The 19,980-nt window shown below is 40.0% G+C and overlaps 1 protein-coding gene across 5 annotated transcripts in view; it reads right to left on the reverse strand.

Annotated features, from left to right (window-relative positions):
* The window catches only part of GPM6A (glycoprotein M6A), a 353,437-nt gene that overhangs the window by 16,601 nt on the left and 316,856 nt on the right, over positions 1-19,980 (reverse strand). For all 5 annotated transcript variants that reach the window (XM_053900797.1, XM_019434239.2, XM_019434237.2 and 2 more), the window contains one exon: positions 8,637-8,793. In XM_053900797.1, coding sequence (XP_053756772.1) covers positions 8,637-8,793 — 157 coding nt within the window. The remainder of the gene's footprint in view (positions 1-8,636; positions 8,794-19,980) is intronic.

A 19,980-nucleotide genomic window follows, 5' to 3' on the forward strand; every position in this document is an offset into this window, starting at 1 on the left:
TACGTGGTTCCCTTCTGAGTTTCAAAGGCACCTTGTAGAAGACTTTTGAAGAGAAACAGTAGTGTATTCTGGCTTAACTTGAACATGTCAAGTCACATTTTCAAAATGACAATACAGAATAAAATAAATACACTGTACGGAACGAAATCTCTTATTCAACTCTATTAATTCCTTTGGCGATGAGTTATGGAGAGACTTCATGATTTCAGTAAAATCTCAGACAAGTGAAACTCATGTAGTAATTCTCAGAATACATATTAAAGTAACATTTTTGAAAAATAAACTTGGTGTCACTGTCATGTTAGAGCTTATGCGCCTGTATTAAAGTTGTGTTGCGATTAATATAGAAATTAATGGGATTAAGGATAGTAGGGAATTGATACAACAAATATGAAAAGAGTCAAGATAAAGCCAATGAGACCGGAGATCAAACCTGTCTCCTATAAACTGGCAAATGTCACAGGATTTCAGAAACCCAGAACGTACTTAAACACGTACTTTCTAATAACACTGCTTAATCTCCATTCAAATCTGACTTCCTGTTAGCCTCTACTCGGCAATACTAATGGTTGGAGAGTTTGAAGAGTCAACATCTAGTTTAGCAATGCCCTTGAACTATGATTTGGCAGACATAATTATACCTTTACATCGAAGATGAAACAAAGCCAGGTCTAAAAATGTTAGAAAACAAAACCTGTTGAATATTAACTTATTTAAATCACTGAAGGAGGGGCGCCTGGGTGACGTAGTTGGATAAGCATCTGACTCTTGGTTTCGGTTCAGGTCATGATCTCGCAGGTCATGAGTTCAAGCCCCACTTCGAGCTCTGTGTGGACAGTGCAGAGCCTGCTTACAATTCTCTGTCTCCCTCTTTCTCAGCCCCCTCCCCGCTCACACTCTCTCTCACTCAAAAATAAATAAATAAACATTAAAAAAATAAATCACTGAAGGAACTGGAGTAAATATCCTTTAAGCAGCTGTTTACTCTTTAATAGAATTATTAAAGTTCATATCACTTTCACAATTATTTCGTCTTGCTCAACAAGTACTTAACGAGGGCCTAATACGTGTAAAAATATATCAGAGGATTTCAGTCACAGAAAGCAATAAACACTTACCCCTTATTTTTCTCACAAGAAAACCAATATTCCTAGATGTGCAAATCTAGATGTGGAAATATCTAGATGTGGAAATCTATACAATATCTGGTCTTAAAACACACTTGATTGTCTACAGTAAACACTGTGTTTGACTCTACGAGAAAGGGAGATATTTCTTGGGTAATCTTTACTTTTTCTCTTTTCTGGAACTGGAATGAAGCAAATAAACAGATGAAGTTCACTGGGCCGTGTGGCTGCTAGCTCCAAATCTGTCAGTTCTCATGGCCTTATGCACCCAGTCTAGGTGACAAAGGTCTGCTGAGCCTCAAAGTATCCATACGTTAAGAATGCTCTGTGTACCGGGGCAGCTGGGTGGCTCAGTCAGTTAAGCGTCTGACTTTGGCTCAGGTCATGATCTCACGGTCCGTCGGTTCGAGCCTCACGTCAGGCTCTATGCTGACAGCTCAGAGCCTGGAACCTGCTTCAAATTCTGTGTCTCCCTCTCTCTCTGCCCCTCCCTGGCCCATGTTCAGTCTTTCTCTCTTAAAAATAAATAAAATAAACATTAAAAAGGAAGAAAAAGAATGTTCTGCGTACCAGCACCCATTCACCTTCAACACCACTAATCTGTATGATTTGATGCAAGTCATTTTCCCTTCTTTGCCATTTGATTCTATTCTGTAAGAGGGCAGAGGCTGAGGGATTTGTCCAGCACCAATATGCCACTCACCGATGTGTCCCCAACCTAAATGTCACATTTGTTTAGCCATAAAAGGAGGATTTATAGCACATTGATTAAAGGCACAGGCTTCTGAGCTGGATGGAGTCTGACTGCTCTTTATGTTGCTGTGTCTGCCTTTGTAAAAGGAGAACACCTGCGAAATTGATCTCACATGATTTAGTGAGGCTGCAAAGAGATAACACATAAAAATCATTTAGCAAAGACTCTGGCTCTTGAGAAGCACATTCAAAACATTAGCTGTCTTCATGCGAGAGCATTATTGTGATTATTGCCACTACTATAAAAATATACATTTTCCTGAATGATAGGACCATACAGAATAAGGGAATTAGACTTCACTTCACGTGTGGAGAAAATAAAAAGGAGGAGAAGTTCTCGAGTCTGGGCAAGTTATTCAAAGTGGGCTCCTACTCGAGGAGAAAGGCTCTAGAAAGTGTGGAAACCACCCGAAAACTGAAGAAATGTTGTTAGTGGAACTCCTTGGGGGAGCAAGAAGCCGTCTTGATTCACATTTTCATGATTTGCCATTGTAGATCTCAAGGCTAATTCATAGCCTCGAGAACGGGGAACATGATACGCGGCTGGAAGCACAGCGCTTCGGCCGCTGCAGGCCACACGGAAGTCCCGGGAGGGTAATGAGCATGCCTTCGCTGCATCCTGTCTATCTCGGTTTCTTTCGGTCCCAGGGGTTTTTTCAAAAGCTTCCTTTGAAGGTGCTGTTCACTGTAGAATGGGACTTACCATTCAACAGGTTTAGATTCCAAGTGGATTGGGACACTTTGAAGCGCGTGGTGGCCGCTACTTTGCGGGCCGATGGACGGCGTGACTTTGGAAACCACCACAGGACTCACACTTGCTGTCCCCGACACGCTACAAGGCCAGAACTCTCAGGGCTGACAGAAGATATCTTTGCCGTGAGAAAGTATTTTCACGACGCCCAATTCATACGTGTTGTTCTAAGAAAGGCACAAAAGAACTTTTTTTTTTTTGGGAATTTTGAGCGCACACCCGTCATATTTCAGGGCGTAGCAGTTCGGGGTCACAGAAGTACCCAAATTAAACAAGCAAAAAATATAATTCTATCTTCCTATTTAATGTTTGATCTTAGAATCTGATAATTACCCACACTGAAGGATTATTCAAATTGATCAAGTGTAATCCTAGGTTAAAACAAAAAATCTCTGTATGTAATAAAATTCTCATAATTATCATTAGTTTATTTCTAGCTTTCCATTGCTAGCAACATGGCAGATGCTATTCTGTCACCTGAGGATTAAATAAATCAATGAACTACTCTCCTTCTCAACGGAGGAATAACGGACAGACAACATACCAGTATGAGGTGTATGGCATGATGATTTGATATTTACACGCACTGTGAAATAAACGCTCACTATAACCAGTAAGTCCAGTTAACGTCTGCCACCAGGCACGGTCATGTTGTTTTTCCTTATGATGAGAACTTTCATGAGCTACTCCCTGCACCACTTTAAAACGCACAATGTCAGATCATCAACTATAGTCATCGTGCGGGCAGAAATAGCTTGGAGCCCAGATGTACTGTGATGGAGAAGCCTCACTACGTGGACATTAGTGGGGGGAGCCCAGCCTCTCATAGCGGTTTTCGGGCGTGGCCACACAGGGGGACCATCTGGCGACTGTGAGAAAGACATGCCCCAGGCCTTGCCCGCGCAGATTGTATCTATATTTTAAAAAATCCCCCATTCACAGTGTCTCTCTCTCTCTCCGTTAGGTGATTCTAACGGACATCCGGTGTGAAGGGCTACTGCTCTACGCGAATCAATGAAGCGCTCATGAGCACATGTGATGCGAAGGCTTCTTTGACACTCATCTTTAGGCTCTTCGGAGCAGTACATCTGAAGTGAAAAAAGGTAAAGTGGGGACGATTTGCCAGAAATTTATGCCAGTGTCAGCCAAATGCACGCATGAATGAGGCACTGGACAGAAACCAAATTTCTAAACCAGGGTTTCTCCACTTCAGCACTATGGAAATTCGGGGCCAGCAAATTCTTTACGGGGGAGTGTCCTGTGCACAGCAGCACGGTTAGCGGCATCCCTGGCCTCAACCCACCAGATGCCAGCTCTGCAGCTGCCCACTACTCAATGTCCCCAGCGGGGAAAAGAGCCCCTGCTTGAGAACCGCAATTCTAACACGAAGAAATGCTAAGTCAAAGAAAAGCAAGCAAATCAATACCGGAATATGCTACCACTACAGATGCAAAATGGAACAGCACTAGCAATACTGAACTCAGAAGGCTCTCGAAAGTATATACCGTGTGAAGTTTACGGCAGAAAAAAAAATCACGTAACATGATGTAAATTAACTTGAAAAGATGCAATCATCATCATCGCCCCAAACTACCTATGCACAAGTAGTGATCAGAAAATTGTTCTAAAAACTATTTGCTATGTGTATAGCAGCTTTATTCATAATTGCCAGAACCTGGGAGAAATGCAGATGTGCTGGACTCAGTGAATGGATAAATCAGCTGTGGTCCATCCAGACCCTGGAGTATCCCTGAGGACCAAAAAGAACTGAGCTATCAAGTTACGCCAAGACACGGAGGGAAGATTAAAAATGCTTTTTACTAAGTGAAAGAAGCCAAGCTGAAAAGCCTACCTACTGTGTGACATTCTGGAAGAGGTCAATCTATTGAGACAGTAAAAAGATCAGTGGTTGCCAGGGGTTAGAAGAGAGGAGGGGTGAACATGTGGAGCACAGAGGAGTTTTAGGGCAGAGAGACTACTCTGTATGATGCTGTAATAGTGGGTACGTGTCATTATACATTTGTCCAAACCCCTTGAATGTGCACCACGGGTAAAGTAATGTAAACTATGACTTTAGGTTCATTGGCCGTGGCAAAGGTACCAACCACTCTGGTGCAGGATTTTCATAGTGATGGAGGCCAGACATACGTGCGGGCAGGAGGTATACAGGGAATCTCGGTTTCCACTCAATTTTGCTGTGAACCTAAAACTGCTCTAAAAAATAATTTCTCCTTTTTTAAAGCTTTAATTTTTTTTTATTTGTGTGTGTGTGTGTGTGTGTGTGTGTGAGAGAGAGAGAGAGAGAGAGAGAGAGAGAGAGAGAGAGAGAGAGAGAGACTGTGAGCAGGGGAGGGAGGCAGAGGGACAGGGAGAATCTTAAGCAGGCTTTCCGCCCAGTGTGCATCCCAATGTGGGGCTCAATCTCACGACCGTGAGATCACGATCTCTCTCTCTCTCTTTCTCAAAATAAATAAACATTAAAAAAAGAATTCTATTACTTCAAAACTGCTGGGCTTAAAAATCTTAAGTGTCGGAACAAACACAGACAAATTCCAACATCCACACTGATGTCACAACAGTAATGGGAAATTTTTAGAAATAAGAAAGCTTAATGATGTCACAGCACATACCCTCAGATTTCAAAATGTGAGACACTGAATGCCTCCCCAGTTGCAACGGAATAAAGAGATTTTTTTGGTTTAATATTTAACGGAGAAGACATTCAAAAAAAGTAAGTATGAGTTCGTGTTTAACGTATCGAATAACACCTGTTGACTTGTACTCAACTTGGTGCCATTTAATATTTAATTTGTTTATTTTAATTTTTCTTAATGTTTATTTATTTTGAAGGAGAGAGACAGTGTGAGCGGGTAGGGGCAGAGAGAGAGGGAGACACAGAATCTGAAGCAGGCTCCAGGCTCTGAGCTGTCAGCACAGAACCCGACGTGATACTCGAACCCACGAACTGTAAGATCATGACCTGAGCCAAAGTCGGACGCTTAACTGACTGAGCCACCCAGGCGCCCCAATATTTAATTTAAATAAATATTGTTCCTTAAAGTATTTTAATAACTGTTCACCTGATGTCATAATACAAAGGTTAAAACTGTGCTTTTACATTTAATGTGCCGCACATTCAGGGTTTTTTTGAATGACAGCACCTAAAATTCTGAAATGGATTTCAACTAGTTTTGATACGCAGGCGAGGAAATGTATAATGCAGATCAAGTTCTGCTTTCAAGAGCATCCACTGAGAAAAGAGAATATTGATCAGCATCCTCTATTCAGTGATATAATGCTGCTTTAAAATTAACTTCATTTGTGGGGCGCCTGGGTGGCTCAGTCGGTTGAGCGTCCGACTTCAGCTCAGGTCATGATCTCGCGGTTTGTGGGTTCGAGCCCTGCATCAGGCTCTGTGCTGATAGCTCAGAGCCTGGAGCCTGCTTCGGATTCTGTGTCTCCCTCTCTCTCTGCCCCTCCCCTGCTCAGGCTCTGTCTCTCTCTCTGTCAAAAATAAATAAACATTAAAAAAAATTAATTTCATTTGTGCTGATGTCAGTTCAGTTTGTAGCCATTTTACTTTCTATACAACCGTCTTCTGGAAGCTTTTCACTTAATATGGTTGCTGCAAAAAAACTATTTCAGCTTTCAGTATTACTCAGTATTTCAAGAAATGCATGGGTGTAGCATCAATAGGACATTTTTAAAGTGAAGGAAGATACCATGGGCTAAGAGGTGAACTCACAGAACACAGAGTGGACTGTAAGGTACCATCTACCTACAAATGGGGGGAAAACAGAGTGGAAATAGGAAACAAAGGAAAAGGGTAGCAGGAGAAGGTGACTGAATCCCCACCCCCATTCACTCTGACCACAAGCCCCGCGGGACCAGCAAGGTGGGTAGAGAGGGTATCAGGTCCTGAGGCACCACAGCCCCCATCTGCTTCCGGGCAGTGTGGCTGTGCCCCTGGGTGTAGGGACAGACCTCTGCAGGTGCACAAGGATACAGCTCCGGCTCTTGCCGAGTTCTGCTCCTTCCCAGGTTGGGGGTGCTCCAGGAGTGGGTGGGGTGTCTTGGGGGGCCAACTCCCTCCTGCGTCCCCTCTGGAGGAGCCCACGCAGCATCTGGTCTTCTGGGCGGGACTGATGAACACTATTGTTACTATTATAGAAGAAAAGGTGGCTCGTGTTTTCGCTTTAAAAATTCTCATTTGAAATATCTTTGGGCCGTGTGAAAGGTCAGCAGATCATTATTAACCGTACAGAGATAGCAGTTTTCTTCTGTGATCTTTTACTTCTGCATACGACCCGAGGAAGTGATTTTACAATTCTCAATGAAACAGCATAATCAACTGCACCCTTCCTGGCAAAAGGTTGCTCCCCGATGGTGAAAATGTGCCTAGAGATAACGGTTTTCTCTATTATTTCACTAGTGCTTTAGCATCATGGACTCTCTGGGCTGGAACGAGCAGAAGGGATGATCTACTGTCTTCATTCTGTAACTGAGTCAAGTGTGAGCTCAAGGAGTCATGTGACTCGCTAAGGCCCACAGGTAGTATTGTGATGATTCCCGATGGTAGGAAACAGCCTATCACTAACTGAAATCACTATACTCTATCGGTGGAACATGAATCTCAAATCGCAACTTGCTTTGTTCATAGAGACAGGTATCTTCGCTTAGGGATCACTGACAAGTAGCCCAGAGAATAGTCATATTTTATTTTTGAAATCAACCAAAGACCTTTAACTTAACTACCTCCAGATCTGTAATTTGATATTACTGATCCTAAAAACTTCTTTCAATAAGCGTCATTCCAAAGAAATGAGCCTTACAAGAAATGATTCCAGGGCAAACTACGAACACCCACAACACAGGCAACCTTTCTGCAGATGATTATCACTGCTGACACTGAACAGCATGACAGAACTTGCTACAAGCTGGTAAAACAATAACATAGGTTTGGTGATGAACAGGTATTTTCAAACTTTTCTGTGAGATTGATATAAGTTATATCATTCCTTTTTAGAGACCTCTTATTTAATATGAAACATATGCTGCAATCACACAGATGTTCCTATACGACACCAGAAAAATAAGAAAACCATGTTTCTTATGTCTTTCAGCCAATAATGGAAGTTCCAACATTTCTTTATAGGAAAATTATTCTGCATAAATGCTCAAAAGTACTTGCAACTACATTACTCAATTTTTAAACCACTCTTGTGCTTTAACAGATCTACATGCATTGTTTGCCTTGCTGTAGTTCTAGACTATAAGTTTGATTTCCAGTAAATATCATTATCAGTAAGGATTAAAAATAGTACAATAGTAATAGCACAATTTAAAAAAGTTTTTTTTTAATGTTTATTTACTTTTGAGAGACAGAGATACAGAGCATGGGCAGGGGAGGGGCAGAGACAGAGGGAGACAGAATCCAAAGCAGGCTCCAGGCTCTGAGCTGTCAGCACAGAGCCTGACGTGGGGCTCGAACTCACAAACCGTGAGATGTGACCTGAGCCAAAGTTGGACGCTTGACCAACTGAGCCACCCAGGTGCCCCAGTAATAGTACGATATTTACCTTATGTCATATCAAACAGAAATTACATAATACAGTTCCCCCAAATTTACAGTAAAACAGAGCCATATATTTAAGGAGGAAAGACACACATACTGTCCATAAATGCAGATGGATTTTTTTCTGCTCTTCTAAATATCGTACGGGAATCCCAAAGCCCTTTGGAAAAAAAAAATCATAAATCAACCTACCGTTTTGCTGCCTCTAAAACAAAAACTAGTTGTGTTGCCTATGATTTGAGAATTTGCAGCTGAATTTTCACGTGGGATAATCTTAACTGAGAAAATAATATTTTTAAAATCGTAGATCGCCATCGCAGGGAGGGAACGTGACTGTGTTAAAAAAAAGTACTTTAATTCTCGGCAGATGAATACAAACACCTGTGTGCTAATTGAAAGAAACCCACGTGAACACAGACACACAACGTACCCAGGCGCTGACACATCTGCCGCAAGTGGTGATTTTGAAGTCCCCATAGAGGTCTTTGATGGCGCCGGTGGTGAAGAAGCCTTCCACCATGAGCAGGATGCCGTACACAAAGAACGCAGCTGCAATGCCATAGATCACGTACTTGAAGATGTCAATCCTGGGGGAGAAGAGACAAAGGCGTGTATTTCAGCAACTCTTCATGCCTGATTGGTGGCAATTGATTCTCCTATGCTCATGGCTCCCTTGGAATGACAGCGATAGCGTATTTATGCCCATGATGGAGGCTGGATTTAAACACAGTTTTGCTTTATATGCCTAGTATCTGTATATACGTTTTGTTCTGCCCCTTCTAGTACCTGTTGATAGGGCTCTTCGTCTTTGTTTACCCCTCTTCCCTTCCTGCCTCCCCTTCCCTGGTTCATGCCGAGGCAGTCTTGGAAAAGCAGTGAGTCACGCTGCTAGAGGGATTTGCTGAAATTCATTTGACAAGTAGGATTTTCATCATATAATTTCTCCAATTACGACAAAATGTCAGATACAAAGATTTACGTATATCCTACTGAGTTCTGAAAACGTATCAAAAGAGAAAGAAAGCTTCATGGTTAATGACGAATCCAGTTTTGATTACATGACCACCTCGTAATTTTTTTTATGATAGTCAATGGTCACTGTGTTTTATTTCATGCTTACTGTAAACAATGACGAGTATTTTCTGCTGATAATAATGTCAATAATGAAAAAATTATGTTTTTAAAGAAACGTTATAATTTCCTTTTTTAGGCAGAATCACTAATGGATTTAGAATTCAGACACAGAACTGAGCCTGAGCTCAGTTATGGCATAAATACCACAGAGAATGGGCAGGTAGTCTTTCCTTTCTCACAGGTCAGTGCCCATGTATTTAAAGGTGGGGAGACACATGTATTGTCTATAAATTGTAAATGGATGTTTCTGTTATTCTAGATATTGTATGGGAACCCCAAAGCCCTTTGGAAAGAAAAACCATAACTTATCTATTTTGCTGCTTCTAGAAACAAAACTACTTGTGTAGCCATGGTATGTGGAGAGGTATACATGTTAGCTAACAATCTGTTTTTTGTAGTCTTGATATCCTTTTGTACGAAAATTGCTCTTTCTTTCACATCGTCGTTTGTTTTTTCTCTTTTCTCTTATTATTGGAGTATGAATGGAGTAGACAGGGTGGAGACAAATGATGAGGACTGTTTACAAGAGGACAAATGAGGGATCAGAAGGCTTGATCAGCTGATGGAGATTCAGGAACTCCTGATGCTATGACAATGTTATTTTTAGTTGAATGCATGTAATAGCATTCACTGTACCAGGGCAATTGTTTAATGACTGATCTTCCCCTGTCTGAAAATCTAAACACTGCACAATTTTACTTATTAGGGGCAACGCAGCAGACGATGTGAACTTGTGAGCTCACCAGGCGTGTCAAAGAATCTGAGGATTTCGACTGATAGATCAGACTTTGAAGAGTTTGGTTTCGTGGGCTTCTCCATAAAATTTTCATGTTAAAATGACATACTTTAGGGGCGCCTGGGTGGCGCAGTCGGTTAAGCGTCCGACTTCAGCCAGGTCACGATCTCGCGGTCCGTGAGTTCGAGCCCCGCGTCAGGCTCTGGGCTGATGGCTCGGAGCCTGGAGCCTGTTTCCGATTCTGTGTCTCCCTCTCTCTCTCTGCCCCTCCCCCGTTCATGCTCTGTCTTTCTCTGTCCCAAAAATGAAAATAAAAAACGTTGAAAAAAAAATTAAAAAAAAAAAAAAATAAAATGACATACTTTAAAATAGATTTAAGTTTTTGTTTAGAAAGGATTTCAAATTTACAAAAGTGGAGGAAACACGAATAATATGAAGAAAAACTGTACATCCTTTATCTATTTGATAATACTTTACCTCATGTATTGTTTTCTTGTGTTTCTCTCTGGATAATTACACCTGGACATAGAGAAATTCTCCACCATATTGTTACTGACTTCAGGAAATCTAACACTGATACAATACTTGTGTCAAATCTATTATTGTATTCCAGTTTTACCAACTGGACAGACCCAGGGATGAACTTGATGGCATCTTCTCCCCCAATATGCGACCCAGTCTAGGGATACGTACTGCATTTATTTGCCACGTCTCTTTACTCTCTTTGAACCAGGAACACTCCCACAGATTCTTTGTCTTTATGACACTGGTGCAGGTGAGGAGTACAATCCCACTCCCTCCTCATTAGATAGAATGTTCTTCATTTTGAATTTGATGATGTTTCCTTATGACTAGATTCAGATTACTCATTCTTGGCTAGAATATGATAAAGGTGATACTCTGTGCCTCTGCCCCTCCGCAGTGATACTAATTTGCATCATCTAGTCAAGGTGACGTCTGATTTCTGTGCTGTGTAATTACTACTGCTTCCCTTGTAACTAATAAGTGATCCGTAAAGAGCCACTGGAGGACCATGCAAACACCCTGCTCCCCATCAAAACTTCCTGCCAGTGTTAGCAGCCACCGATGGATGGATCTTGACTAATCCCATCTTCCCACTGTGTTAACAAAACGCTCATTTTCTACCGGTAGCCCTCATTCACATTTACCAGTTGGCACTGGATATTCCAGTGTAAGCAAGAGCCCTCCCGTCTCCCCTTTTTACTTATTTGTTTTTGTCTATTTGTCTATTAATGATATGGACTAATGACGTCTGCTTCTTTCTCCTGAAGTTTATAAGGCACTACTATACTTAATTTTGGTGCTCAAACTGTTCTAGACTTGGCCAATGGGTGCCCCCAAAGCTGGCTCCTATATCTGTGTGACATTTGGCCATCACTTTTTGTGAAGTATTCCTTACCTTCTCACACAGCAAGAGGACCCAGCTCATTCGGTTTATATCTTCCTCAAGCCCCAATTAGGAATCCCTGTGCCAAGCCCTGGTTCTTTATTTTAATGTTTATTTTATTTTATTGAGATAGAAAGAGAGGCAGAGAGAGGGAAGAGAGAATCCCAAGCAGGTTCAGTGTTGTCAGTGCAGAGCCCGACGTGGGGCTCAATCTCATGAACTGTGGGATCATGAGCTGAGCCAAAAGCAAGGGTTGGTCTCTTAACCAACTGAGCCGCCCAGATGCCCCAGGCCCTGGGTCTTTTAATTAGTAGTACTGGAGATCAAGATGTGGGTAGTATGTGTTCTCACTGCTGCTGTGGTGTCTGTGGTTATTTATACACCTAGACATTCATATATGCATGTCCATAAACATGTTACATCCCTATGCACATCTATGTACATGTGCACATGTCTGCATATCACACACACGTATTTTAGAAATCTCAAATTCAGAGTGATATTTCCAAATCCAATCGATTTCCACAGGGTTCTTGGTTGCCTTCCTCCAGTCTATGTTGTATGTCCTCCTTCCTTAATGAGAATCCTGATTCCCAAGAATACACATGTATTCTTTTGTTCAATTTGTAATAAGCCTAAAGTTATTTCAACATTATTTCATCCAAAGTATTATAAAAATAAAACCTACTTAAAAAGAAGTCAGGGGGCACCTGGGTGGCTCAGTCAGTTAAGCACCAACTTTGGCCCAGGTCAGGATCTTGCGGTTCATGGGTTCGAGCCCTGCATTGGGCTCTGTGCTGACAGCTCAGAGCCTGGAACCTACTTCAGATTCTGTGTCTCCCTCTCTCTGCCCCTCCCCTGCTCATGCTCTGACTCTCTCAAAAATAAATAAACAATAAAAAATTTTAAAATGAAGAATTTAGGATGTTTGCAATTGCCCTTGCCCTCCGCCTAACACTGAGAGTATACAAATGCCGTGTTTCTAAATTACTTAGATAAGTGAATTCTTTTTTCTTCCCTTCTTTGTGGTTATGGTATTCATTTGAAATGCAGTGGGGGTCTATTTGTTTTAGTTTGTTTCGGTTTTAGGTCCCCCTTCCAGCCATATTGACTTAATTTCATTTTTGAACATGTAAAACATCATCATGCTTCTAAGAGTCAAATCTGTATAAAAACATACACCCAGAGAAGTGTCATGACCTTCCCTATCCCTTCCAACCTGTTCCTTGTTCATTGTTTCCTTGTAATCCTTCTGTTTTTTTTTAATGTAAAGGCAAGTGTGAATGTATGCATGTGTGTGTACATATTCCTGTTTTCCCTTCTTTTTTACATGGGAGGGAGCATATACATAGGCTCTTTTGCGCTTAGCTTTGACCAATCAATAATATCCTCCAAAATTACTCCATTTCAGTTCACAGCAATGTTCCTCATTATTTTTGACAGTTGCATGTACTCCTAGTATAATATATATACATATATTATTTATTCACCAGTATTCTATGCTTGCACGTTTAGATAGTTACCAATATTTTGCAATCACAAACAATACCGCAATGAACAATCTTGTAGAAATGTATTGAAATAGTTGATAGTATATCCTTAGGGTAGAAGGATCGCTCAGTTGGAAAGGGAAGGTGTGTAGCTTGGTTAGAAACTGCCAGATTCCTCCCTGTAAGGGCTGTGCCCTTGTATGTATGAGAATCTGTTTCTGCACAACCTCAACCAAAGAGTGTATCGTCAAGCTTCTGAACTTTTGCCAAGCTGATGGGTGATAACTGGTATTGTAGTCTTCCTTTATTTATCTTAGTAAGAGTGAAATTGATCACCTTTTTATATGATCATGGGCAATATTTATCTTTTTGTGAACCGTTATGTGTTTTGCCCACGTCCTATATCCACCTCAATTTTTTAAATACATTTGCTTAGTAGAGCTATTTGACTTTTACCTATAATACTAAATTGCTAAATTTTCTCCTACTTTGCCATCTGTCTTTTGACACTGCTTATGGCATTTTGCCATAAAACTTAAAAAAACTTTGATGTTGTCAAAGTTATCTGTCTTCTTTTTCATTACACTGGGATTTTTGTCATAATACCCAAGCTACCGAGGAATTCACCCATGTTTTTTTCTAGTGTGTGTATCATTCCGTTTTAGTACATTTAGACTTCCGATCAATTTGGTGTTTATATTTTGGGAAGTGCAAGAATTGGACCTAATTTTATCTTTTTCAAAACGGCTGTCTATAACACCTTGGAGATTCTCAGACGTGGATGCTTCTCTGGGGGGTGGGGAGGCTAGCGGCACCCATATTTTATAGGTTTATGTTAGTTTCAATATCAGAGTGCAGCAGTATTGTTAATTGTATCCGATGTTATATAATGGCATTATTATAACAAGTCGTCTTCCTGAGACACATACTGGAGGATTTGGGGGTGACATGACATGACATCGGGGATTCGCCTGATAAAACTCCAGATATTTACGTACCCCTTACGAAGTTAAGAAAGTCAAGAGCACAAGGAATCAAAAGTAAAAAAAACAAAACAAAACAAAACAAAACAAAACAAAAAAACAAAAAGAAAAAAAAAGAGAGAGAGAGAGAAAAGGCTGTCTGGTTGTCCCAACATCATTAAGAACACCATTGAAAGGGATTAAGAGTACGCTTATCGTGATGCATACTGAGTACAGAATACAGAATTGTTGAATCACTATGTTGCACACCTGAAACGAATATAACACTGTATAGCTTAATAATACTGGAATTAAAAAAAGAGACCACCTTTGCTCTACTGATTTGAGGGCTCTCTCCATCATGCACTTGTCTTCTGGATCTAAATGTTTCTATTTCTCTGCTTTCCTTTCCATTCCATTTAGGGGCTTTGATTATGTTTTAATATCTGGTAGGGTTAGATCCCCTCATGGATCTTCTTCAGTGATTTCCTAGCTGATCTTGTGTTTTTCTTCCACATGAATTTTAGGGTTGACTTGTCTAGCTCCACAAAGAAAAACAAAACTCACTGGAATTTTATTATGGTGCATTGAATCTATACACTAATTTTGAGAGCACTAACATGTTCGTGATCCTATCCAAGAACATGGGGTAACTTTTCATTTGTTAAAGTCTACTTTTCCATCTTTCAGGAATGTTTTATAGTTTGATTCCTGTACGTTTTGAGCCTTTCCTATTACATTTATTATTTAATTTTTGGTGGTCACTGTAAAGCAAATTTTCCTCTACCAGTACATCTAATAGGTTATTATCTGTCTCTACAAATGCTATTAATTTTCACATGTAAATTTCATATCCTGCTTCACTGCTAAATTCTCCTATTATCTGAATTCGTTTTATCACTGATTCTCTCAAATTTTCCACATACACCATCATGTCATCTGCAAATGACATGAAACAGAGGTAGTTTTCTTGTTTTCCAATTCTTACCTTCCTGATTATTTTTCCTAATCTGAGTTGACAAATACATCCAGAACATGTTAAATAGAAAGAGTTCATCCTTGCTTTCTTTGTTCCTGACTTTAGTAAGAAGGAGTAATATTTGGGGTTTAGAGTTATGGCATATATATCGATATATACATATGTGATATATATATAGATATATATATCAATATATATAATATATATATGAAAATATCCATCTATACTTATGTCTTGAGTTTATTAGGAAATGTAGCAATTCAGAAAACTTACAGATTGGAATAAAAACAGTCAGCAACAGATTTTGTGTGTGTGTGTGTGTGTGTGTGTGTGTGTGTGTGTGTGTTTATTTTAGGTCTTATGGAAATGGGATCTAGTCCCTATCTTAACCTAGAATGATGCTTTTCTTTTTGGCTTCTATATAGTCTTTTTAAAATTTTTAAAAAATTAAAAAAAATTTCTTTTAAATTTATTATTGACAGAGAGAGAGAGAGAGAGACAGAGCATGGGGGGGAGGGGAGGGAGGGGCAGAGATGGAGACACAGAATCCAAAGCAGACTCTGGGCTCTGAGCTGTTAGCACAGAGCCCGACACAGGGCTCGAACTCACAACCCATGAGATCATGAGCTGAGCCGAAGTCGGACACCCAACCAACTTAGCCACCCGGGCGCCCCTGGCTCCTATATATTCTAATGTCCCAAGTTGCTGCTTATGCTCGCCTGTGTTCCTCTCACAGCAAAAAGGAGGTGATCACAAGTGTCTCGAGAAAGAACTATACAGTCATATTTACTGTGCTCACGTATTGCCAGACATTTCTAATATATTCATACTTAGAAAAAGCTTTTACAGGTAGCAACTATTTCAAGAGCATAAAACAGTGTTGGTGACTGTGGTAGGTTAAAAAAAAAATGCTTCCCTCCAAATATATTCACTTCCTAACCCCTGAAACATCTGAATATTACCTTATATGGCAAAGAGTGAATTTTACCTTCTGTGGTGCACATGGTGATAAGTTAAAGATCTTGAGAGAAGCTTATCCTGGAATATGCAGGTGGCCCCTCAAGGCAATCACAGGTATCTTTTATTTATTTATTTCTTGAATTAAAAAAAAAAAATTTAATGTTTATTTATTTTTGAGACAGAAACAGAGCATGAGTGGGGAGGGGCAGAGAGCGAGTGAGACACAGAATCTGAAGCAGGCTCCAGGCTCTGAGCTGTCAGCATACAGCCCGACACGGGGCTTGAACGCACCAACCATGAGATCGTGACCTGAGCCGAAGTCGGGACGCTTAACCAACTGAGCCTCCCAGGCGCCCCAATCACAGGTATCTTTATGAGAGATGGGGCACGGGGAGTTTTGAGAGAGACATTTGCAAGAGGAGATACTATTCAGATGGAGGCAGAGACTGGGCCTCAGATCAAGGAGCGCCTGCACCAGGACCGGAAGAGGCAGGGAACAGAACCCCGCCCCTAGGGACAGAGTGCACTTCTGCTGACACCTTGGCTTCAGACCTCTGGTCTCCCCAGCCGTGAGAAAACAAGGCTGGTGGTTTTAAGCCAGCGAGTTTGTTATGGAGGACCCAAGACACTCAGGCAGTTACTTTATTTCTTTACTTCTTCAGTATTTCTCTCACTCTAAGGATGGTTTTAAATTAATTTGGACACTGTCTAATGCACTTGTACGTTACAGACTATAGAATAGAGTAGTTTGACGGTCATGCAGACAAGTTGCTGGTGCATAAATAGCAGCTCTTTTTTGAAGTTTGAAAATGGTTGTTTTTAAAAAAGTAGAAAAATGGCTGCTTCCTCCTAAGCACCTAAAACCAGTGAATTACTGAGTAGGAGGTGAGTGGCTTTTCCAGCTCAGTTATATATATATCCTATTCAACTTCAGTAAAAAAAAAAAAAAAAGCATCAGCAATTTTAGAGACTACTTGAAGCTGCTTTGGAACCTTCACAGTTGTGGAGAATATTCATATTTTATTAGTTTTTATTGAGGCAAAAAACACATAACATGAGCTCTACCCCATTGACCAATGAAGTGTGTAACACAGAATTAACTATAAGCACAGTGTCTAGAACTCGCTCGTTCTGCGTAACCGAAAGTCTAAACCCCAGTGAACTCGTTCTCGTTCTCCCTGGCCCTTGGCCAACACCATGCTACTTTCTGCTCCTATGAGTTTGACTTAAATTATTTCACCAATGTTTTATAGTTTTCAGCATATAAATGTTTCACCTCCTTGCTTAGGTTTATCACTAAGTATTTTATTCTTCTTGATTCTATCGTAAATGAGAAGGTATCAATATGAATTCAAGGCCTCTTCAATTTCCTAAAACTTGTTGTGTGACCTAACATGGGACCAATCCTGGATGATGTCTGATGAGCACTCAAGAAGAATGTGTATTTTGCTGTTGGGTGGAATGTTCTAGATAAGTCTATTAGGCCCATTTGTTCTATAGTGTTGTTCAAGTCCTCTATTTGTTACTAACCTTCTGTCTGGTTGTTCTATCCAGTATAGAAAGTAGAATACTGAATTCTCCTACCATGATTGTGATGCTATCTAGTTCCTCTTCACATCTGTCAATATTTGCCTTATATATTTGGGTGCTTGGATGTTGTGGACATATACATTCCTGGTGAACTGACATAGTAATCATTATAAAATGTCCTTATTTGTTTTTTTCCTTTCTCTTTCTTTCTTTCTTTCTTTTTTTCTTCCTTCCTTCCTTCCTTCCTTCCTTCCTTCCTTCCTTCCTTCCTTCCTTCCTTTCCTTCCTTCCTTCCTCCCTGCCTCCCTCTCTTTCCTTCCTTCCTTCCTTCCTTCCTTCCTTCCTTCCTTCCTTCCTTCCTTCTTAGAGAGAGGGAGCAAGAGAGCAGGGAGGGGCAGATGGAGACGGAGACACAACCTATGCTCAGATCTCATGACTGTGAGATCATGACCTGAGCTGAAATCAAAAGTCGGATGCTTAACTGACTGAGCCACCCAGGTGCGCCTTTCTTGTCTCAAAATTTTGATAGGTTTTGAAGTTTATTTTGATTGATGTAAGAATGGCCATTCCTCCTTTATTTTCGTTATCACTTACATGGAATATCTTTTCTCATGCTTTACGTTTAGCCTGTGTCTGTAAATCTAGAGCAATTCTCTTTCAGATCACATATATTTGGATCTTACTTATTATCCATTTAGTCACTCTATGTCTTTGGACCGAGGAGTTTAATCTATTTATCTTTAAAGCTATTATTGACAGTGAATGACTTACTATTGCCATTTTAAGTTGTTTTCTATCTGTTGTGTAACTTTTTGTCTTTCTTTTCCTCTTTTCTATTTCATTGATTTTTTGTAGTGACATGTTGTGATTCCTTTCTTCATTTCTTTTGTATGCCTTTTATGGATATTTTCTTTGAGGTTACCATGTTTCTTACATAAAATATTTTATAGTTAACAATCTATTTTAAGCTAATAACAACATAACTTCGATCACAAATACATAACCTAAATTTACTTTTCTTCCCTCCACACTTTATGTTTATTGACGTCATGAGTGAAACCTTTTAATATTATGTATCCATTAACACACTTTTATAGTTTACAGTTCTTTTTATACCTTTGTCTTTTAACTTCTATGCCAGAATTAAAAGTGATTTACATGGGGCACCTAGGTAGCTCAGTCCATTAAGCATCCAACTTTGGCTCAGGTCATGATCTAGCGGTTCATGAGTTCGAGCCCGAGTCAGGCTCTGTGTTGACAGCTCTGAGCCTGGAGCCTGCTTTGGATTCTGTGTCTCCCTCTTTCTCTCTCTCTCTGCCCCTCCCTGGCTTGCACTCACTCTCTTTCTCTCTCTCAAAAATAAGTAATAAAAAAAATTTTTTGAAGTGATTTACATGCCAGCATTACGGTATTCCAGTATTCTGCATTTGTCTATACATTTACCTTTACCAAGTGAGCTTTATACTTTTGTAGGTTTTTTTGGTTGCCTTTTAACCAAATTATTTCAATTTGGAGGGCTCCCTTTAGCATTTCTTGTAAGGTAAGGCCAAGGGTGAGAACACTCTCAGCTTTTGTTTATCTGGGAAATTTTGAAATTTCTCCTTCCTTTTTGAAGGATAATTTTGGCAGACACAGTATTCTTGGCTGGCAGTTTCCTTCTTTCAGTAATTCGAACATATCACTCCACTCTTGGGAGGTGAGAGAGCCCCCCACCTCCAGACCCTTAACTCACCCACAATTTCAAGTCTGTTTTGCACATAAAATGATAGTCTCAGGTTCCAGGGATGAGATTCTGGATATCTTTGGGGGCCGTTATGTAGCCTGCCGCAAGCTATGTGCCTGATCGACATTTCTAGACACTCAAAAATTCTTACATGAAGTTTTCCTCAAACAATCTGAAGAAGGACATTCGCTAGAAGGACATTCATTTCAAAATGTTAAATTATCCAAACATTTAAATTTTGATATACGTGACATCATCTGACTGGTCTGAATCCCTCTTTCCCTCAAAAGTACTTGCAATGTATGAACTTAACAAAGAACTTGAAATATGATATTAGAAAAATTAAATTAAATGAGTTTTCTGTCAATGATATGTCAACAAAATGCGTTAATTACCCCTCTAATCATGAAGTCACTGATTGTGTCCATAGTAGGATGAAATGACAGAGACTATAAGAAAACTCTTTATTTCACTACTCTCGCTTTCCAAAGCAAAATCTGTATTATCCTACTTCTTAAAGAATTCCTGAAAGTACTTAACCTCCTTTCTAAATGCAAACTTCAAAATTTGATAATGTTTCTAGAAACAACTGTCCTATGGATTTAAAAGCAATATATATTCTTTGTAGAGAAGAATAAAATTAAAACCAGAAAATCAGATTATTCACTTCTTATCCTCCCAAGTTTTTTCCCCATAGGAACTACAATTAATTCCAAAAGTTATGATGATTATATACTCCCTTACAAGCTTCATTTTTGGTCAATATACTCTGAAAATATTATCTAATTTATCTAATATTTTTTAAAGATTATGGCCCATTCTATCATTTGAAGGTATCATGATATATCTTAC

This window comes from Panthera pardus, unplaced genomic scaffold, assembly GCF_024362965.1.
Source record: "Panthera pardus isolate Hobbes unplaced genomic scaffold, ASM2436296v1 HiC_scaffold_13, whole genome shotgun sequence".
Taxonomy (NCBI): domain Eukaryota; kingdom Metazoa; phylum Chordata; class Mammalia; order Carnivora; family Felidae; genus Panthera; species Panthera pardus.